The sequence below is a fragment of the Trachemys scripta genome, chromosome 7 (assembly GCF_013100865.1).
Source record: "Trachemys scripta elegans isolate TJP31775 chromosome 7, CAS_Tse_1.0, whole genome shotgun sequence".
NCBI classification, from domain to species: Eukaryota; Metazoa; Chordata; order Testudines; family Emydidae; genus Trachemys; species Trachemys scripta.
The window spans coordinates 110,533,029-110,555,249 of record NC_048304.1 but is presented as its reverse complement, the minus strand read 5'-3'; the positions used below and the strand labels follow the sequence as shown (position 1 = coordinate 110,555,249).

The 22,221-nt window shown below is 43.0% G+C and overlaps 1 protein-coding gene across 1 annotated transcript; it reads right to left on the bottom strand.

The window, feature by feature from the left end:
- Positions 1–1,940: 1,940 nt before the first annotated feature.
- Positions 1,941–22,033, bottom strand: SFXN4 (sideroflexin 4). Its single transcript, XM_034775231.1, has 14 exons — positions 21,555–22,033; positions 20,519–20,584; positions 15,552–15,626; positions 13,524–13,550; positions 13,377–13,431; positions 12,570–12,595; positions 10,882–10,935; positions 10,731–10,796; positions 10,556–10,624; positions 9,334–9,421; positions 7,681–7,796; positions 6,827–6,912; positions 4,607–4,724; positions 1,941–2,382 (listed from the first exon to the last, which is right to left on the bottom strand). Exons 1-14 carry the CDS (start codon positions 21,591–21,593, stop codon positions 2,305–2,307), a joined length of 963 nt encoding a protein of 320 aa, XP_034631122.1. The 5' UTR covers positions 21,594–22,033; the 3' UTR covers positions 1,941–2,304.
- Between the last annotated feature and the right edge of the window lie 188 nt (positions 22,034–22,221).

The window sequence follows — 22,221 nt, the reverse complement described above, 5'->3', positions numbered from 1 at the left end:
ATGAGTGAGCTGATCTAAACAAGCTACTCACAATCCTTTTATAAATAGTCACATCAGTGAAGTCTCACCATAATCCATGTAGTACAGCTTTTGCTGCCATTACTGTGTGAGAAGGGCTTTGTTTTTCTTCCTACTACTAGTTGGGGTTTTTACGGTATATTCCTTTGGAGAGCTATATAATACCACCGACAGAATACATAGATATCCTCTGTAGGAGTAGCAAAAGATCTACTGCCACTCTAAATATAATCAGGCAAGAGGAAAAATAAAACTGATTATGGAATGTAGCAGTAGTAAGTGGCAGTCAGGGTGCTGTGTGAAATATGATTAAGCAGCCATTCCTGTAGCCTCCTAATTTATAGTTTTGCCAACATGCCACAAATTCTCAAAAATAGCTATTTTCCTACCAGTTTCTTTTGTGCCTGCCTCTGCTTTCCTATGAGGAAGGATTGTAAGGACTGCAAGGTAGCTACAAAGTGTGAGAAAATGAGAACCTTCAGATTTAAAATGACAGGGGTCTGCCTTATGCCATCTTCTCTCTGAGGCTGTGGCAAAGACAGGGCTGAAAGTACTAATTTGGGAGTGGTATTCTGTTTAGAGATTATTTCTGTAAAATCCATTATGAAATAACTGATAAGGTGTAGGCATCACCTGCAGCCTGTGCACTCCCACATCTTGCAGAGCTGCCTCAGTAATGGAGTTAGAGCCCCCTGCTAACCATGATTCTGCTGTGTTTTATTTGCCATACAGCTTCATAACCAGATACCATGACAGCTGAATACTCTGCCACAGTTATTTGGTGGCCTGCTATAACTACTCGCCTTCCGCCCCAGGAAAGACCTATTTGTTTCTCCTCACCCCTCTGAGTTAAATGAAGGGACAGTGAATAAGGAATAGTAAACAGCTTAAGGTTAATCCATAATACCTTCCCCAAGCATGTTTCCCCTCATAGAAACCTGTTTGCACTGTCACCTTTTCTCCCTAGTGTAGATACACATGCTGAAGTTGCTTGAAGCAGTAATAATGCAGGAAATGTGCCTTCATTCTCTTCTCTGGAGCAGTTTTCACATGCAAGCTAATTTGGATGAATACAGCAACAGAGGGTCCTGTGGCACCTTTGAGACTAACAGAAGTACTGGGAGCATAAGCTTTCGTGGGTAAGAACCTCACTTCTTCAGATGACTTGCATCTGAAGAAGTGAGGTTCTTACCCACGAAAGCTTATGCTCCCAATACGTCTGTTAGTCTGAAAGGTGCCACAGGACCCTCTGTTGCTTTTTACAGATTCAGACTAACACGGCTACCCCTCTGATATTGGATGAATACAGTCACTCTGTAGCAACAAAGATTTATTTCTAACTCCTCTCACCGTAGGATCAGAAAACCACAGCTGCTGTCTTCTTCAGGTCTGACCCAAAGAGCACTGAAGTCAAAGGAAAAGACTCCCTTTGATTTCAGTGGCTTTTGAATCAGGTCTCAAAACTTTCATCTTAAGAGTGAATTTCAGGGGAAGTTCCTGAGGTTGGTTCTGTAGTTTGTTTCTGGACACCCTCTACCTGAACATCTTCCCAATTAAGTTTAAGCAAAGTTGTGTTACCATCAGGGTTGTACTGTTTTAAAATCATTTCATTAACCAGTAAACCCAACGTGACTCCCATCTGTCACTTATTTTTTATCCCTTGATCAAGTCTATTGACATTACTTTTTGTGGGGATAATCTTGTTCTCACCCTACATCCTGGGCTCAAAGTCACCTCCCCAGATGAAAATATTAATACTACATTGCTACCTCAGTCACTAAGTGTGAAACAGCATTAAAAGCTTTGTAAGAAGGAAAACACCTCCCCCCCCTCTCCACCCACTGATGTTTATCCTTTTACCAGTCATCTTCCCTGTGTTGTATTTCAAAAGAGGGAACAATGGGAAAATAAAGCCTTTTAAGTAATATGTAGTTATAGGTTTTAATAAGTAGGGAATCAACGACATTGCCTTGGGAGAAAGTACAGAATGCTGATGTTTCTGATGGGTACAGTTATACAATATTTTTCTCTTTCTGAAGTTAATCACATGTAAAGTATAGGCATTATTAAGCTATTTTCACACACAGGGTTGTATGGGGGATCTTGCAGATGGTTTAGATTAGTCTGTCCATTTAAAAATGTACTGTTCCAAGCCCGGTCTGAAGCCCCCCCCCCCCATGACTTCTATTCAAAAATACACTAGACACATTGATTTAGGTTTGAAGCCTTGTATGGATGTACAAATTCAGTTTCATCAAAAGCACACTTAAAAGTTAAAGCCATTTCCTAAACTCCCCTGTTGTAAAAAAGCTCAGTTTCTTCTGTGGATGACAAAATCTCTTTTTCAAGGTCATCTCGTTTTATCTGAAATATAAACAAGAGGATTAGACTTACGTCACTAGTGTTACTTTGGGTCCTAACACATAGAAGTCAAAGCTATATCTACACCAAACTTTACATAACTTAAAACATGTAATAAAGTGTAATTAAAAACAAGACTGAATGAGGTGTGGTTTTTGGCTGCTATTTTTTTTTTAGTTATCTTCCCCACATTTAAAGAAATGCATTATCGAGACCAGGGGTGGGCAAACTATGGCCCGTGGGCCGGATCCGGACCGCGAGATTGCCACCCCCATGGCCCCCGCACCGCTCCAGGAAGCGGTCAGCACCATGTCCCTTCAGCCCCTGGGGGAGTGGGGGCCGACAGCTTTGCGCGCTGCCCTTGCCTGTGGGTACCTCCCCCGAAGCTTCCATTGGCTGGAAACGGAACTGCAGCCAATGGGAGCTTCGGGGGAGGTACCCACAGGCAAGGGCAGGACGCGAAGCTCTCTGCTCCCCCACCCCCCAGGGGCCGCAGGGACATGGTGCAGTGCCAGCTGCTTCCTGGAGTGGCACAGGGACGGGGCCAGGACAGGCAGGCAGGGAGCCTGCCCTGGCCCCGGTGTGCACCGCTGCCGCCCCAGAGCTGCTCCAGGTAACCAGTACCAGGCTGGAGCCCGAACCCCTCCTGCACCCCAACTCCCTGCCCTCACCCCTCCTGTACCCCAACCCCCTGCCCTGAGCCCTCTGCCTGCACCCAAACTCCCTGACACACCCCACGCCCCTCCTGTACCCCAAGTCCCTGTCCTGAGCCCTCTGCCTTCACCCCAACCCCCTGACACACCCTGCACCCCTCCTGCACCCCAACCCCCTTTCCTGAGCCCCCTGCCTGCACCCCAACCCCCTGCTGCATCCTGCACCCGAAGTCCCTGCCTGCACCCCGAACCTCCTGCCCTGAGCCCCCTCCCGCACTCCGCACCCTTCCCTGCACCACTGCCCTGAGCCCCCTCCTGCACTCTGCACACCCTCCTGTACCCCAACCCCTTTTCCTGAGCCCCCTCGTACATCCCGCTCCCCTCCTCTGCCCCAACCCCTTGCCCTGAGCCCCTTCCTGCACACCGCACCCTTTCTCACACCCCACACTCCCTCCTGCACCCCCAACCCCCTGCTCCAGCCCTACATTCATGGCCCTGCAAGTGATTTCCCCATCCAGATATGGCCCTTGGGCCAAAAATTTAGCCCACCCCTGATCTAGACCACAGTATAATCTCCAACTTTGAGTATCAGGCAGTTGCCATGTGATATACTTTGGGTGGCTCTTATACTATAACTGGTAACTTTCTCTATGTGGTGAGTAAATCATAAAGAGGAAAAAGGAACAAGCCACTTGTACTTTCATCATACGACTTCAGAAATTCCATCAACTCTAGTCTACCTATGTCACTGTAACCGGGTACGCTAGACCTTTAACATTAGTAAGGGACTCTTCCTGGATCTGTATCGTCCCATGTTAGGGTTTTCTGAAAGAGTTCCTCAAACAGGGTTGCTGAGGGAGAGAAAATGATCTTGGAAGGAATCCCAGACTCCTCTCTTTGTTTAGGGCGTAAGACTGGAGTTCCAAGGTACTCGATTGACACTCCCGGGACTGCTGGGCGTCTAGTTTCCAAGGTTGCTGGGACTAGTTAAGAGCCTGGGAAGGCATGCTGGGAGGAGAGTGAGGTACTGATTTAAACATCTCCCTTATTTGGAACAGGGGAAACTCAGGGATTTCTAAGGAAGAGAGTGTAACCCACCCTTTGGTTTGCTTGTTTGATATGATATACTGGCTTTCAGTTTGAGGAAAAAAGGACTCATGATAAGTTAAGCCTCTCAAGAACACCCTTGCCAAGTCCAGGACTGGAAAAACCAAAACTCCCCTGCTAGGTTCCCTCCACCCCCCAATCACAGAGAACTCCAGGAGTGAAGCTTCAGTGTTTGCTTTAGCTTACCATGGTGCATTGAGATGACTAATTTGAATGAGGTACATATGGTTACTCTCAACACAAATTAATTGTACACTGAGTCTGTGCCCCACGGAATCTGACAAGCAGCATCACAATTTAAAACCACTGATCCACTTTTAGTACTGTAGTAATTTTAATCCTGCTGATTATTGCTATCTCATCTTAAAGTGTTGGCAGTAGACACATGGCAGATGTTCCACATAGCAATCAGTCCTAAAAAGTTATCTAGAGAACAGGAAGAACAGAGTTTGGATAAACTGACATACCTCTCCCAACTGCGGGAATACACTGAATGAAACTGGTAGCATCGCACCCAATGCTGAAACAGTCATAATCAGTCTCAGTGGGGTCAAAGCATGTGGATTTCTGAGTAAAAAGTTTGTGCTGTCAAAAGAGTTGGGAAGATAAATTATTGTTCAAGGCAGACCTGACATGCTTAACTGTCAAACCAGAATCGCTAATGAAACAAAGGATGTTAAATACTATTTTACAGGGGGAAATTAAAGCTATCGTGCTACAGTAAGTGAAATAATTTTACATTCCTTGCTGGTGTTTTCTTTATTATATAACTTAGGTTCTTGCTATTCCCTTGCTCCCTACCGTGTGCATGGTCTTCTTTACTATTATTTTGAGCCCAGATCCTGCATTATTGTTCACATATGGATGACAATGCAGGATTGGGACATAAGCAACAACACTTAAAGGGAAAACAGAAGGTACCATTATGGGTTTGAAATGCCTCAGTCCTTTAATTCAGATTTTTTTCTTGGATCATTTTGTCTGTTGCTGTTCTATTTAGCCAGTTCTTGGAAGCATTATACTTTCACATTGTACACAGTTATTAATCAGCAGGATGTTTTTATTAATTATGTTACATTAGCGCGTAGGAACGCCACCCAAGGATCCTTCTGGTATAACTTCTCAGTTCACTTAAATTCTTTCCTTGGCATAGTCTATACTGCAAGCCTACACAGTAGCAATACAAGTAAAACTCAAGCAGAAAAATAGAAGCAAGCAATGAAGTCAGAATAGTCAATAAGGATTCTAATGCCCTCTCCACTGTGACTGAAAGCACCTCGGTATTCACACCCTATTGTAATACTCTTTGTACAAAATGTGTCTTGTGAGGTATCATTTGAAAACTAACAACTTACTGGTCATTAATATCACGGTGAATTCTAAGTTGCAACATTATATGTAAAATTATGAAATCTCCCTGTATAATGTTTTTAGAACATTGCCAAAACCATACAGCCCTGCCCAGGCAGAAGTATCTTGGATGAAGAAATGTGTGTTTACCTCAATTTACATATAAGTAGTAAACAGGGTCTTTGAGACAGGAGAGAGTGGAGATGGCAACAGACAAACCAAATTTGCATTTCAGCAAACACAGGTGAGAAGGAAGAGCACGGAGCCTCCTACACCACAGACTCCATGGTGCCTTCTTTACTTTTTGAATAAACTTTGCTTTGAGGGGCAACCCTCAGAAGAATCTACTTCAAAAGTTATAATATGGAGATATAACTATCTCATAGAACTGGAAGGGACCCTGAAAGGTCATTGAGTCCAGCCCCTGCCTTCACTAGCAGGACCAAGTACTGATTTTGCCCCAGATCCCTCAAGGATTGAACTCACAACGCTGGGTTTAGCAGGCCAATGCTCAAACCACTGAGCTATCCCTCCCCCCTAACTGGTTAACTGGACTATAAAAGAAGAGGCAGAAAACCCCAAGGGATCTCTATTCTCTTCACCTAAGAAGACAAAGGAACCATCCCTTGGACTCTGGGGAATGGGGGGGGAGAGGTGGGGGAAGAGATCCTGACCTGATAATTTGGTTGGCCATATAGCTGGGAACATGTGGTAAGGATTTTACCTTGAGCCAAGTCTAGCTTGTCAAGTTTTAGCTACTAGAAAGCATTTTATCTTTATTTCTCTTGTAACCATTTCTGACTTTAATACCAGATACTTGAATTCACTTAACATTCTATTTTCTTTTGTTAATAAAACTGTTTTATTATTAATCTAAACCAATCCAGTATGTGTGTTAAAACTGATCTGTTTTGTGACTCCAGTTATAGCAGCAAACTGTTGAATATTGACCCTTTACAGAGGCAACGGACCTTCAATATCTGAACTGTACAGCAGAGGGCTGGACAGTACAGAACACATGTTTTGGGGAAAATCTGGGACTGGGAGTTTGTTGGGGTCATGCTGCAAATAGTAACCAAGGCTGGTGGAAGCCAGACTGTGAATGGTGTGTTGCTGACGGGCTGCTGGGGTCAGCACTGTTAGACCAGCGCTACAGCTATACACAGACTCAGGGTGTGACCTGTAGCCTGGATGTGAGTGCCCCAGGTTGGGAGCTGCAGCAGCAAAGCGTTGTGAGACGCCCAAGGTTGCAGGGCAGGCAGTGACACAACCCCTCACTGGTCTGGACTGCACCCCAGAACTTGACAGCCACACCCCCTAGTAGTAGAACCTCTTACCGGTACAAGAAGTAGAGAAGTGACTCTGGAATAATTACTGCTGTCCCAAACAAGGCTGCTCTTGATAAAGCTGTCTCTTGTACTGCCTAAGAAAAATGTGATTCAAGTTAGAGCTATCTGACGCTCCCGCACTGCACTCATGCAGCTTTGCTTTTAGTCTTGGTAACTTATTATTTGTATTACCATAGCTAGTCATGGACCCGGACCCCATTTTCTTAGGTGCTATACCACGCTAGGATTTCATGCAACAGTTAAGTGAAGGGTCAAAATTTTTGGTAGGATTTCTTTCTAAAAGGGAAACGAAACTCTTTCAAGTGGTGAGTATACCAGTTGTGGATTCTGTGTTATCTCAAAAACAGGGAGGTTCCCACTGATGCATTATACAGCTCATCTGACATGGAAGTTATTTTAAACTAGTTCAGCCTTGCAAAAGTAGCCTTTTAAAGGCACTGAGCTTCATCTGCTCTCATGGACTCAAAGTGACCCATCTCCTCCTGCATCCCCAACCCACATGCAGCCTTCTCTCTTCTTTTGTGGTGGTTTGCACCACTAGGGTTAGAAGGAAGGAAGGAAGGCCTGTGCTTGTGCCACTGAGGCTGGCCATTGCATCGGATGCATTGGGATCGGGGGTGGGGGGCTCTATCCTCTGTAAACCTGCACAAAGCCAGGGTTTTGGCCCAACCTGGTTTAAAGGAATTTGTCCAAGTCCACAGATCAAATTGGTGGATAAGCTTGGATTAAAACACAGAAGTTCCTGGCTCCAGTACAGTTAATTCACTCTATTCTCAATACTAAGTCCAGCTTTTTATTGGGAGGGAAAACAAACCAGCATGAACATATCTTGGTTTGCCTACCTTCAGCCCAGCTTTTTGTGACACTCCTATGACCTTGCCATTCTTGTCCATAACTTCAATTCCATTCTCATACTCATTTCCTCGGACAATCATCACATTAAATACACTCAGGCAGGCTGGAAAAGTAAAAAGGTTTTGGGTTTGTTTTTTAAAGTTGTTTTGCCCCAATTAGATTTTACCACTTCAGTATTAGGACATTTATAATTAATGCACATTTTAAAATTCCAGTGATATTCTGGGATGAACTCCGCAAGTCATACTTGATAGGAATTGAACCTAGGTATCCCAAGTCTCAGTCCGCTGCCTTCTGCACTAAGCTCCACACTGCTCAGTGATAAGATCAACAGAACTCAATTATGTACTTCGCTCCCCAGCTGCATACCTCAAATAATGTGCCTCAATGCTTTAATTCAGAGCAACCCCCATTCACCTAGTACACAACAAGAATATTTCATTTCCCTTCTGGACTTAGCAGTCCATTGTCTTAAAATATCCAGTGTAGCGACTATCACTGAAAACAGTTTTGTGATCCTAGGCTAATGACACAAGGGGATACAGAATATGAGGAGTTGAGAGTCCACTGGGTTTCCTGCCTCAGCTGTCAGAACAAAACTCTTACCAAAAATAAGCCCTCAACTCTGAAGGTGACTGCAGAACTGTGAACAGCAGCATGGGCCAAACATACCAGGGAAGTGCTAGGGAGTTAGCCCTTTTTGAAATGTTAGGTTTATCTTTTCATTAACTTTTTGAAGGGCTGTTCAATAAAGTTGTCAGCACAATTTGTTTCAAACACTAAGACCAATAGTCACCAATTACCTTCAACATTCCTATCATTAAGTAAGTTTTCAGATGAGGAGACACAGGTCTAAGTGACCAGTCCAAGGGAGGAGAGTCAGTGTCAGCACTTGACATAGAACTCAGGAGATCCGGACTCTCAGTATTTTCATTTCTATTCCATCAAAAGTGGGCTTCTAAGCAGATCTGAAGAACACGTACGGGAAGCCACATGCCCTGTTACATTCCATGTAACAGATAGGATGACATTTATTGTACCTTATAAATTTCAGTTAAAAAAGGTTGCCGCTTCCTTTTAATAGCGGTGGGAAATAACATGCCAGTAATGAATGCAACTTTCAGCCATTAAATTACAGGCCAAGTTCATCCCTGGTGAAATTTCACTGACCTCAATGGAGTTACGCCAGTGACAAATTTAGCCTGATAGCCTTACAAAGTTGACAAGAACCTGCTGTAATGAGTCTCACTTTTTCCACAACAGTGGCTGCAGAGATAATGTCTTCACTGACAAAGAGGTCACACATCAGAGAAAAATGGTGGCATATCCATGCACAGGAATTTATTTCCTCAAGAGATATGGTTGCATGTCCTGTATATAGAAGTAAGGAGAATGCCCTAGGATTTTATGATAGTTCATAGCACTGACCTTTAAACAGAGAATGCAAAATAGCTAGATATAACTTTCATGCAGAAAATAACTACCCAGTGAAGGCAGCAGGTGAAGACTAAGGGTTATATCCTGGTTTGGTTCTATATAAAGATATAGAAGTTCTAAAGGCAGACTGATGGCAGCATATGGGCTGTAACAGATACAAGAACAAATCCACAGCTATTTGTTTTCAATTTACTTTTACTCACCAAGAAGTGGAATGGGTAAAATTCTTTTGAAGAATGTTTGCATAGGACCACTCAGTTTATGTTGTGTCATGACAAAGTAAGGAAATGCCTAAGAAATTTGGAAGAAACACATATTCTGATAATTAAATCAATAATGAAATTTGGGCCACAGACTGGAAAAAGAAAACAACCTGTGGCTTTGTATTTTAAATGCTTTTGATAAAACTAGGCTGTTAAAAAAAGAAATCCGGTTTAACAATTTAAAGGAGAACAAATTTTCTCTAATAACTGGGTTTTTTGTGATTACACGTTTTACAGAAAAAAGGGAAAATGAAACCCTTATCAAAGAAAAATGGTATTTAATAATTCTATTCTGGACAGTAGTCGGTACTACTCAGTATCAGCACATGTGCTATAAAAATGTCAACTGTGAAATTAACAGATACTAAAAGAGCTTACGAGTGGGAATAAAAATACATGATCAATCTGTCTAAATATTTATGAAGGACCCAGACACTATGGGTATCTAGGTGTAGGAAATGAACTTAAAACCATTTAAGTTTTCTTAGCAATACATATCACCATGCAAACATGAAGTTTTTCCCATTATAGTGTAATTCAATAAATCTTAGATATACTTGTTGTGTTCTTGAATTTACTGGTGATTGAACAGCCCTGGAGTTTGAAATCCCCATAAATCTAAAACCTTGAATCCGATGATAGACTGAGGCCAAAACTCCCAAACTGAACATTCCCAAAGGTCGTAGCTTCAAACCCAAAACTTTACCATGGCTTGGAGCACTGAAATTTAATCAGTTATAAAGGTAGGTATGAGCTAAAAACTTGGATCTAGAACCTAACTAGTAATAATTCACGATGACCTGCTAAATTAGTTTGTGTTTTGTAGAACCAATGTTCATTCTACGGTTTCTTCTCTATTTTCTAGACTAACAGAGATAGAGAATGATAAAAACAGAATTTAATACTGGCAGGAAAAAAAGCTACTAAATTCTAAACTCAGAGGAAGAGGAGTAAGTAGCACAGGTAAAGGCTTACATTCCTGATCAAGAGCAACAGAGGTCGCAATCTTCTATACCCAACCGGACTGGGAGGAAACTAGCAAGGGTGACTTTGGGCTCTGGAAGAACTGACTTAGAGGGTACTAGGCCTTGTGACAATCCCATTATCAGTCCCCCAAGCCAGAGTATCAGAAAGTAATTATTGAGATAATGCAAATACGTACTCCCATACATGCTGAATAAGAGACGGCACCTGTGTACATAAGGAGTTGCTTTTGTGGCAATGCAGTTTCCTAAAAGTCAGAACACACACACTATGTAAGTTCAATTTCATCAGCTCATGTTCAAAGTGGTATCATGCAACTGAAAAATAATAATCATTTTAAAAAACGCACATACTTCAGCTTTAACTGTAGCATTTCCATTTGCTACGGTGAATCCAGCAGTGTAAGCATGAAATAGGAACTGCAGAAAAGGAGAATGTAAACAACAGTGTATTTTTGGATCTTGGGTAACAGACTTATAACTGTAGAATGAAAATGGTTGTTACCTGCCAAATAATTGCTTGCTTTGCTCCTCTGTGTGGTAGTAAACTAGCAAAAATCTAAAAGGAAAACACCAAGGGAAAGTTAGTCTCAATTAATCCAGGGACCTATGGACAGCAGTGGCTGATTTAAGTATGAAGGCAGGGCCGGCTCTGACTTTTTTGCTGCCCCAGGCAAAAAAGCCTCCCGCCGCCCCCCGGCCCCTGGCGGGGAGCGCCGCGGGGAGGGCGGGGAGCCCAGCCGCGGCCCTGCTCTCCCCGGCCAGCCGAAGCACCGGGGGGAGGGCGGCGAGCCCGGTGTGTCACACCGGCCGCGGCCCCGTTCGCCCCGACTGGCCAGAGCGCCGGGAGGAGGGTGGCGAGCCCGCTGCGGCTCCGCTCTCCCCGGGTGAGCGCCGCCCCCCTCCAGGTGCCGCCCCAGGCACATGCTTGGTAGGCTGGTGCCTGGAGCTGGCCCTGTATGAAGGAGACTGATTTATTATTAATTATTATTTACAATAGCACCAAAGGCCTTAGCCAAGATAGGGGCTTATTAGGGGAGCTGCTGTGCAAAGACACCAGTAGTTTCTTGCTGTGGACCCCCCATTCACCCTTAGTGGCCCAACAAGCCATATATCCCTTCCATATATTGAGGCATATTTACTTTCCCATTTAACAGAAAAGAGAAATACAGTCATTCAAACAGTGGGTATGAGACTAGCTGGGTGATACACTCTCACACCAGGAATAACAGACACCTTCACAGCTGTGGGATACAAAGAGAAACAAATGAAGTCAGATCATAGAAATATTAGAAACAAGGAAGAACAAGAGTCAGGTACTCAGTCTTCGTTGGAGGGTACAGATGCTAAGCCTAATATGATCCCAGGCCTGATCCTTAAGGATTTACTTTCCAGCTGCTACACTTTGACATTTATGGACCAAATTCAGCTGTAGCATAAGTGGTGCAACTGTAACCACAGGGGTCAGCGTGCATTACTTGTCCCTGATCCACAGGCTACGGGTCTGTCACAGCTCTCAGCTACAGAGCTTGACTCTTTGGCTCAAGCGGTCAGGAGTCATGCTTTTAGTTCTGGAGATGTATAGTTCAATCCATGATGTTGACCAAGATACAGCAGTTATCAAATGAGTGGAGTCCAAATCCATGGAGAGAGATATGCAACACACACTTGATTTAATACACAACTCTTGTCAATGAGGAGTGGTATTTGCTTATGCCCAGGTTTAATCTAGCCCTATCTATTAAAGCTCCCCAAATTGTGACATATATACCCAGTACGTAAACTTTGGGGCATTATTACAAGAATTATTTTCCACTCATGTGTATTTTCACTGGCACCCTGCAATGTATTTACAAGTAGATAATATTCTGGTTCCAAGCAGCAGAGTATGAGGCTTTCTGTGTCTTTCTCTAAATCCAATTCTGGGTAAATATAGGAAAGTCAGGCCTTGTTCTAACTGGCTCATGAATTTCAACAGATGACATTTGAATGATGGACTTTCATGTGTGAACGACATTCTTGGATGTTTGGAAAGCGAAGCAACCAGTGGTTTGGTGTGTCTCGATTTTTGGATATCCAACTCGACATCTGGCACTCAAAAATTGAGATGCCTAAAATGACTCATCACTTCTGAAAATTTAGATAATTAAAAATACACACATAGACCCATTGCAATCTTTCATCATTACTCACCAGTGGGGTGGCTAAGGGCAGGAAAGCTAAAAGAAGAAACAACATTTTTTAGTAAATCAATTTGTGGGGCTAGGTAGTTGGCTTGGGGATGAGGGGAGAGGAAACGCGAATGACTAATCCAAAAGAAAGCACTGGGGTTTGACCTTTGTCTCTCATTCCCCAACCAGGAGGTGGAAGCATCGCCAAGATACTACTCTCATAAAATGCAACAGTCTACATCAACAGTGCTAATGGGAAGCTACATAACAGAGCTCCATAGGGAATTCATTTCACTCCTCCCAAAAGACAGCTGTGGTGACAAGGTTTGCATAAGAAAAGTGAGAGGTTACATTAAGTAATGAATAAATAGCCTTCGTGAAAGTATATCTGTGTCTCACCCAGACTCTGTGTAATCCTGGCTTAATATTTCCCAACCAGATTCTACCTACAAGACGGACTCCAACCAGTCTGGAGCAAAGCAGGTTGTGTCAGACCATAGGTGTGTGGATTAAGGGAAAACCCAGTGCACCAGAATATACATTAACAGATTTGGGTACTGTTCATATGGTGCCAAAAATTAGTGACTGGTCAGTATATTTCCCCTGAGAGAGTCGGAGTGCAGACACTGCTCAGAGCAGATGAACTATGTGAAAGGTGTATACAAATAAATTTTCTTCAAAGGATTACGGGAATAGTCTTCAACTGAGATAAATATAACCAACATGAATAACGGTGGCCTCATTTTTCTGTAACTAAAAGGGCCCCCAAGAGTTTCAGTCATTGGAAACCTGTCAAAATGTGTAGCAAGCTTCTATTACAGCAACTGACCTGGTGGTCTAAACACAAGGGGAATTATCTCGCCAGTACCAGGGTGCACAGAGGACTTAAAGAAAAAGAAAAGAAAGTTAGCACATTTCTCTCTCAGCCTAAATGAAAAATATGAGAAGCAAATTCCAACATCTTTTATAAACTCACCAGACTCAGCTTCCAGGCTTCTTTTACCTAGCATGATTTGAAAATAAGATTAGCAATGGCACTTCAGAAGAGGTTTAATGGCTAAAATCTTATTTTAACTTTGTTTATTCTATATAATCTTTCTGTAACGATAACTGACATTTATACATAGCATGTCACACACACATCTGTTTGATTATATTCTCCCTAAAATTCCCCCATAGTTTCTACTGAATACAATATTTTATTTGTTTTCTGTCCTGAAATGTTGTTATTGTTGTCTAACAGCATTAGAACATACAAAACCATCAGGTCAGAAAGTGAGTAAAAAATACAGCTGAAATAGCAATGGAATTTTAGGATAGAATGCAACCAGCCCTTAATTTGGCATAAAGTCTAAACACAGCAGCTCTTCCAAAAAAATGGCCAGGAAAATCTTAATAATTACAAGTGGTCACGACTTAATTTTACATCTCATCCCAAAGACAGCACCTCTAGTAACACAGCGCTATCTAACACCAGCCTGGGACATGTGATTCAATGATGAACCAAAGAATTCCACCTAATGAATCATCAGTTCAGTACTACTTCCTGCAGAAAGATTCTCTGTGGAGGTTTTCCATTCAAGTATTGACCAAGCCTGCCACTGCTTAGTTTATGAGAACTTATGGACAGACCAAGCTGGAATAGTGGCAGTTCATCTGCAGCCCATGTGACGATGAAGCATCGACGATTTAAAATAAATGTAATAAAGATTTTGCATAGTTCACATCAGACAGGAATGTACAGACTCTATGTCTGAGCTGTGGGAGAGAGCAGAAGTCTTAAGTTATCAAGAGGACTGATTCCTATGATTCTCCGGCAGTTTTTAAGAGAACTGATGCAATAAGATGCACAAATGAATGATGGAACTGGAGTCCAAAATTAAGGTCAGCAGCTACCCTAAGAATTCTTCTAGCAGCTTATAAGAGACTGAAAATCTCAGTGGTAACGCAGATTTTTTGAAGCTTTTTTTTTTGGTGTGCCCCTTATGTATCTCAGACTCTCTGAGCACCTGTCTTTTCTAATACAGTCGTGACAGCTTTTTCATTCATGAAGTATGTAGCCTCTATTTTCCATGAGCAATATTATAAAGTACTCAAATAGACACACGCTCAGGTATAACTCTTAAACAAATCATTAGGGTCCAGCAAACAGTCTGTCCAAATTAATTACAGTAGAACCTCAGAGTTGTGAACACCTTGGGAATGGAGGTTGTTCATAACTCTGAAGTGATCATGACTCTGAACAAATCGTCATGGTTTTACTTTCAAAAGTTTACAACTGCACCTTGACTTAATACAGCTTTGAAACTTCACTAGGCAGAAGAAAAATGCTGCTTTTAACTATCTTAATTTAAATTAAACAAGCACAGAAACCGTTTCTTTACCTTGTCAAATCTTTTTTTTAAAACTTTCCTTTTTTTTAGTAGTTTACATTTAACACAGTACTGTATTGGGTTTTTTTGGGGGGGGGGGGCCGAGGGGGAGTGTCTCCGCTGCTGCCTGATTGTGTACTTCTGGTTCCAAATGAGGTGTGTGGTTGACCAGTCACTTCATAACTCTAAGATTCTACTGTAAGAGCAACTAGTAGTTGAAATCTGTGCAGTCGGGTATCAGTCATACAGTCATGTATGTAAAAATGCCAACAGTTGCTGAGAACTTAAATACTGAGTGCAACAGTTTGCAATTCCAGGCGATGATTGAACCTGGTGATGTTCTGAACAAAAAGAGCTCTCAACCATGCTGTTTCTATCACTTCACACCAACTCAGGCATTTTAGGCTTCAGAGTGACACACAAAGTGGCATTCCTAAAATCTTCTTATACATAAACTGCTCCTAAGAAGTCATTTTAGAAGTCCAGCAAGAAGGACCCTCATTCATCACTCAGGCAAAACCCCCAAGCTCCAAGAGCTAAATAAGGCTGCTAAAAGAAAAGTCAAATATTCAAATGAGATATGTACAAACATATACATAACAACAGTTTATTAGAGGATATGTGTTGGATACCTTTTTGTCCTGTAAAAGCTCTTGAAGAGTTTGAGCATTGGTTTGTAAGAGTAATCTGGATTTTTCTATTTTTTCCTAAAAAAACAAAACCAGAAATAAAGATCAGTCATTCTTTTCCAATACCTTCCTCCCATCCCCACTCCTCCATCCAAAACTTCTGTTGTAACCGCCCTTCTGTGCTGGCTTGGTGCTTATAAATACAAAATTAGATCATCACGCTCATACGCTTTTACACATACACGCTGATCTGGACTACACCAGTTCAGTGGCCTCAAGATTATGCGCGCACACATAATTTATGTCAACCCCTCCATCAATCGCATTATCGGGTCCAGTGCGTTATTTTAGGTGGCAAACCCGCAAACACTTATGCGTGTGCCTAAGTTTAAGCATGTGAACAGTCCCACTGAAATCAATGGAACTACTTGGTTAAAATTATGCACGTGCATGTTTGCTGGCTTGAGTAACTTGCACACCAGATACATTGTTTTGTTTTCCCTCACAAGCAGCTGAATGTCTAATTTTAAATGAAAACATAACATAGATCAGTTAGCCAAGGAAATACGAGTCACTATATCATCAGATCCTCCAGCATCTTAACTTTAATAAGTTTAAAATGAAGTATTGGATCTTACAGCTTTCCCTTACAGTTGAACTTCTAATTTAACATAAGAACAACCGTACTGGGTCAGACCAATGGTCCATCTAGCCCAGTTTCCTGTCTTCCAACAGTGGCCAATGTCAAGTGCTTCAAAGGGAATGAACAGAACAGGCAATCATCGCATGATCCATCCCCTGTCGTCCACTCCCAGCTTCTGGCAAACACAGGCAAGGGACACTCAGAGCATGGTGTTGCATCCCTGACCATCCTGGCTAATAACCATTACTGGACCTATTCTCCATGAACTTATTTAGCTCTTTTTTTAACCCTGTTATAGTTTTGGCCGTCACATCCCCTGGCAATGAATTCCACACGTTGACTGTGCGTTGTGTGAAGAAGTACTTCCTTTTGTTTGTTTTAAACCTGCTGCCTATTAATTTCATTTGGTGACCCCAGTTCTTGTGTTATGTGAAGGAGTGAATAACAATTGCTTATTCACTTTCTGCACACCAGTCACGATTTTAATAGACCTCTATCATATCCCCTCTTAATCATCTCTTTTCTAAGATGAAAAGTCCCAGTCTTTTTAATCTGTCCTCATATGGAAGCTATTCCCAGGGCCGGCTCCAGGCCTCAAGCAGCCAAAAAAAAAAAAAAAGTCGCGATTACGATCTGCGGCACTTCCACGACTCTACGCCACTGCTTCTTTGGCAGCAATTCGGCAGTAGGTCCTTCCCGACGAGAGGGAGGGAGTGAGTGACCCGCCGCCAAAGAGCTGGACATGTCGCCCCCTTCCATGTGCCGCCCCAAGCACCAGCTTGCTAGGCTGGTGCCTGGAGCCAGCCCTGGCTATTCCAGTCCCCTAATCAATTTGGCTGTCCTTCGCTGTACCTTTTCCAATTCTATTCCATCTTTTTTTGAGATGGGGCGACCAGATTTGCATGCAGTATTCAAGGTGTGGGTGTACCATGGCTTTATACAGAGGCGTTATGATACTTTCTGTCTTATTATCTATCGCTCTCCTAATGGTTCCTAACATTCTGTTAGCTTTTTTGATTGCCACTGCATATTGAGACGATGTTTTCAGAGAAATATCCACCATGACTCCAAGATCTCTTTCTTGAATGGTAACAGCTAATTTAGACCCCATCATTTTGTATGTATCGTTGTGACTATGTTTTCTAATGTGCATTACTTTGCATTTACCAACATTTAATTTCATCTGCCATTTTGATGCCCAGTCACCCAGTTTTGTGAGATCCTTTTGTAAGTCCAAAGCAGACTGCGAAGAGTTAACTAGCTTGAGTACTTTTGTATCGTCTGCAAATTTTGCCACCTCGCCGTTTACCCCTTTTCCCAGATAATTTATGAATATATTGAACAGCATTGGTTCAAGTACTGATCCCTGGGGGACACCACTATTTACCTCTCTCCATCCTGAAAATTGACCATTTTTGCTACCCTTTGTTTCCTATCTTTTAACCAGTTAGTGATCCACGCAAGAACCTTTACTTCTTACCCCATGACTGCTTACTTTGCTAAAGAGCCGTTAGTGAGGGACCTTGTCAAAGGCTTTCTGAAAGTCCAAGTACACTATCCAATGAATCACCCTTGTCCACGTTTGTTGATCTCCTCAAAGAATTCTAACAGATTGGTGAGGCATGATTTCCCTTTAGAAAAGCCGTGTTGACTCTTCCCCAACAAATTGTGTTCATCTATGTATCTGATAATTCTGTTCTTTACTATAGTTTCAAGCAATTTGGCTGGTCCTGAAGTTAGGCTTATTAGCCTGTGTTTGCCAGGATCACCTCTGGAGGCTTTTTTAAAAATTGCCATCACATTAGCTATCCTCCAGTCATCTGGTACAGAAGCTGATTTAAATTATAGGTTACATACCGCAGTTAATAGTTCTGCAATTTCACATTTGGAGTTCTTTCAGAATTCTTGAGTGAATACCATTTGGTCCTGCGGACTTATTATTGTTTAATTTATTATTTTTTTCCAAAATTTCCTCTAATGGACACCTGAATCTAGGACAGTTCCTCAGATTTGTCACCTAAAAATAAATGGCTCATGTTTGAGAACTTTCCTTACACCCTCTGCAGTGAAGACCGATGCAAAGAATTCACTTAGTTTCTCCGCATTGGCCTTATCTTCCTCCAATGCTCTTTTATCACCTTGACCATCCACTGGCCCCACTGATTGTTTAGCAGGCTTCCTCTTTCTGATGCTCAAAAACTAATAGCAAAAAATTTAGTACATTTGGCTAGTTGCTCTTCAAATTATTTTTTGGACTTCCTAATTATACTTTTACACTTGACTTGCCAGAGTTTATGCTCCTTTCTATTTTCCTCAGTAGGGTTTAACTTCAAATTTTGAAAGGATGCCTTTTGCCTCTAACCACTTTATGAAAAATATACAAATACTTATAAAGAAAAGGAATTGTATACATATTAGACGCTAATTTTGGAGGCTCTACTTCCCAAGGATCTTCTAGGAGAGAACTACTAGGTGACCTTACTTTTCATCATGAATATATATCATCTCCCTTTGCAACACTCTGCCTTACTTCATATTTCAGCTGTAACCCTGTAGGTCTTGAGAAAAATTTATACATAAACAATTTTTGTCACAGTCAAGATAATTCACAGGGTTTTTTTTAAATGTGGTTTGCACTTAAAAATGTGAATTAAAGTTTTCAAAAATATATACAGAAAGGGCTGCAATATTTTCTTTCCATCACATTGGACAAAAATGCCTAGATAGTAGCAGATATCCCAACTGTATGTATTGTCTCTATACATGATAAGATTCTAATGAAGAAGAATCAATAGACCAGAGGGGGAAAAATTCTGCCACAAAAGTTTGTGTGACAGTTTCTATATAATTAATGAAATACCTTTACGCCTGAATATTTACACCTTAAAATCTGTTCATTGAATCTAACATCAAAAAGTAATCTTATTTACTGAGGTGAAATATATTAAGTATCCTCTAGAACTTCTTGTGATTTAAAGACATTTCCAACCAGGGGAAGAAGTGGGTTACAACCACACCTTCAGAATACACTTCTACCCTGATATAACGCTGTCCTCGGGAGCCAAAAAATCTTACCGCGTTATAGGTGAAACTGCGTTATATCGAACTTGCTTTGATCCGCCAGGGTGAGCAGCCCCCCTCCCCCCCCCCCGGAGCATTGCTTTACTGCGTTATATTCGAATTTGTGTTATATTGGGTCACGTTATATCGGGGTAGAGGTGTATTTACCCACACAAGTAGCCACACTGATTTCACTGGGGCTTACCTCATTAATAAAACACTTACATACATGAAAAAAGAACAGGAGTACTTGTGCCACAAGTACTCCTGTTCTTTTTGCGGATACAGACTAACACGGCTGCTACTCTGAAACCTTACATACATGAATAATCCTTATTGGACCTGGTTTCCAGTGATGAAAGGCCATGAACTTCAACTTCAGTGAGTGAGTGATGGCAATTTACACCAGCTGAGAATCTACCCTCAGCGTGGAATTCCCCCCTGCCCTTTGATGTCGGATAAAGGGGCCCTAAAAAACAGCTGGGTAAGAATTCCCTCATTGCAGACATTGTGTAGGACAGCCATGGGGGGGGCCTCTGAAGACCTCTTCACAAGCCTGTCGGGGGCAGGGCTGCAGCAGGCAGCACTTCAGAAATTCCAGGCAGTGGAACAGTTCAAAGAGCAGACGGGGGAGATTGCCCTTAGACAGGCCCGTAGTGGAAACGAACTGCAGAGATGCACAGAAGTTTAAAGTGCACCTTCTTGTACTGTTCCTGGAATGGGGCAGGGCTAGTATTCCTTCACTTTTGGGGCCCCTAAGTTCAGGCCTCATAAATTTCACAGAAACATGAACTGCCATATTATACTGCCAAAGTCTAAGTAGATTCTAATAGATAACACTAAAGGCAGAATTTGTCGGAAGGCGCAACACAGTATATTTTTAATTGGAATTTTTCAGATTATATGGCTGCCATGCAAGACCCTGAACATCAGTGCAGCTGCAACACTGAGGAGGGGATAGAAGTATGCTGGACAGCAAAGAAACTCCTAGTTTCCTACAATAACTGTTATGGGATATTGAATATCTAATGTGGACACCCCAACTGTAAGGGCTTATCACAGTAAACCTTATGAAATGCATTTTATCTATGTTAGAGTAAGGAAGAGATGAGTCAACATTGTTGGGATTTGCTCCTGCAGATCCTTTGAGTCTAGAGCAGAACAGCCTGTGCTTACACTTCTCACTTCACATCACCCACACATTCAAGTCATGTGCAAAGGTACAACTGTTAAACTGTAGTTTTGTAAAAAGAGGTAAAGTACTTACATTAGAATTCAGTAAGACTGTAGGGTCTAAAATATCTGCCCAGTGAAGAAATCTTTGGAAAAAAGACTAATAAAAATATACATTAAGGAAACTGTACAAATATTTTGCAGTTCAGCTTAATTAACGCTTTTCTGTAGCTAACAGAAAGAAACCAAAAATCTCTGTCTACTTCTTTGTTTTGTCAACTCTTTTTTATTTTCCACTAGCAATAGCAATCCCCTATTTTTTGTTATAATCTGATAGCCAGAATGACATTCACAAGCTAAGCGCCATCTTTCGTCTTAGCCATAGTGAGCAAAACTTTTATCCGCGAGAAAACTGGGGTTGCCTTTGAGCTCATAAAACCAGCAACAAAGCAAGTCTGCTTGCTAAGACCCTGGGGAGAAATGCCCCGTAACTTGGCAATGGTTATGTTCCTTCCCACTTCATTTGGGAAGCAGTAGGTATGGCATCTCTAGCAGTTCAACTGTGCGCCGTGGAGGGCCATCACGGGTTAGGGGCGCTAGATAAACCAAAAAGGAGACAAAAGCCAACCAGGAACCTCATAATCTAAAGCCAGGGTGACCAGATAGCAAGTATGAAAAACCGGGACACTTTTTAATGGGGTACAACAGTTACATATATAAGACAAAGCCCCTAATATGGGGAGGGCTGGTCACCCTAAAGCACAGCTGTAAAACTGGCTGGTTGCCCAGGCAGATCAGGGTGGGCAGGGAAGGATGTGCACCCAGCCTTCCCCCGCATCTCAGGGCGGCCCCTTCCCCTGTCCTAGGGCGAGGGGGCATGTCTGGGGAGGCCTGCGACCTTCAGCGCTGGCGGGAGCAGAGCAGGGTCATTGCAAGGGAAAGTCTCCTTCCCGCAGGGCCCCAGTGCGCATGGCTGACCCCGCACTCCCACCCCGCGCCCAGCCACGGGCTCTGGCATGACCCGATACGACCCATCTCCTGCTCCCAGCCGCCCCGCCAGAAATGCCCCCTGGCTGCAGCCCTGAAACCCCGCGGCCCCGCTCCCCGGGCAGGGCTCTCCCGCTCCATACTTTGCCCTCCGTGCTCCAGAATTGCAAGTTCACGTCCATGAGGCTGAGCAGCAGCTGTGCCGCGCCGGAAAAGGTCCTGCCGCGGGGAGGCTCCGGCTGCTGCACACTCCCGGCAGCCGCTTTCCTTTCCCCGTTGCTGGCGGGCGCAGGCCGCTTAGATCTCGTCCTGCCGGGTGGTGGTCGCCGTAGCTCGGGCTCCTGAGCCGCCTTTCACCGCACTAGCTGGATGCGCGCAGAAACATGGATAGAAATGGCTGGAGCAGCTGAAACGAGGGAAAGCCGCCGCTCAAGCCGCTGCATGGCCAGAGACAGCCCCTTCCTCCAACCCCAGCCCTAGGTTAATTCTCTGTGCGCCACACCTCTGTGCCCGGGATACCCCCCACCCCAAGTTACATAGAGAGGGGGGGATTTTCAAAAGGACCATGGGGAGGTGGGCACCTCATTCCTTCTGAATTATAAAGGAATTTGGATGCTTAGTGATCCTAAACCCATTTGGGGGAGGGGGCGGAACCCTGACTCTTGCACCATTTAATTAAAAAAAAGGATCATTGCCCCTTTTACAAGAGGCAAAACTAATAGAACACTCCCAAAACATCACATAGAATATCAGGATTGGAAGGGACCTCAGGAGGTCATCTAGTCCAACCCCCTGCTCAAAGCAGGACCA

Excerpts from the sequence above, each read along its gene's own strand:
- SFXN4 (XM_034775231.1), bottom strand. The coding sequence starts at position 21,593 with ATGGACGTGAACTTGCAATTCTGGAGCACGGAGGGCAAA. Across the intron at positions 20,585-21,554 it reads TCTGGAGCACGGAGGGCAAA|TCTTTTTTCCAAAGATTTCT; the intron begins GTATGGAGCGGG and ends TATTTTTATTAG. Across the intron at positions 9,422-10,555 it reads CTTATTCAGCATGTATGGGA|GCATTTCCTTACTTTGTCAT; the intron begins GTACGTATTTGC and ends CAAATTTCTTAG.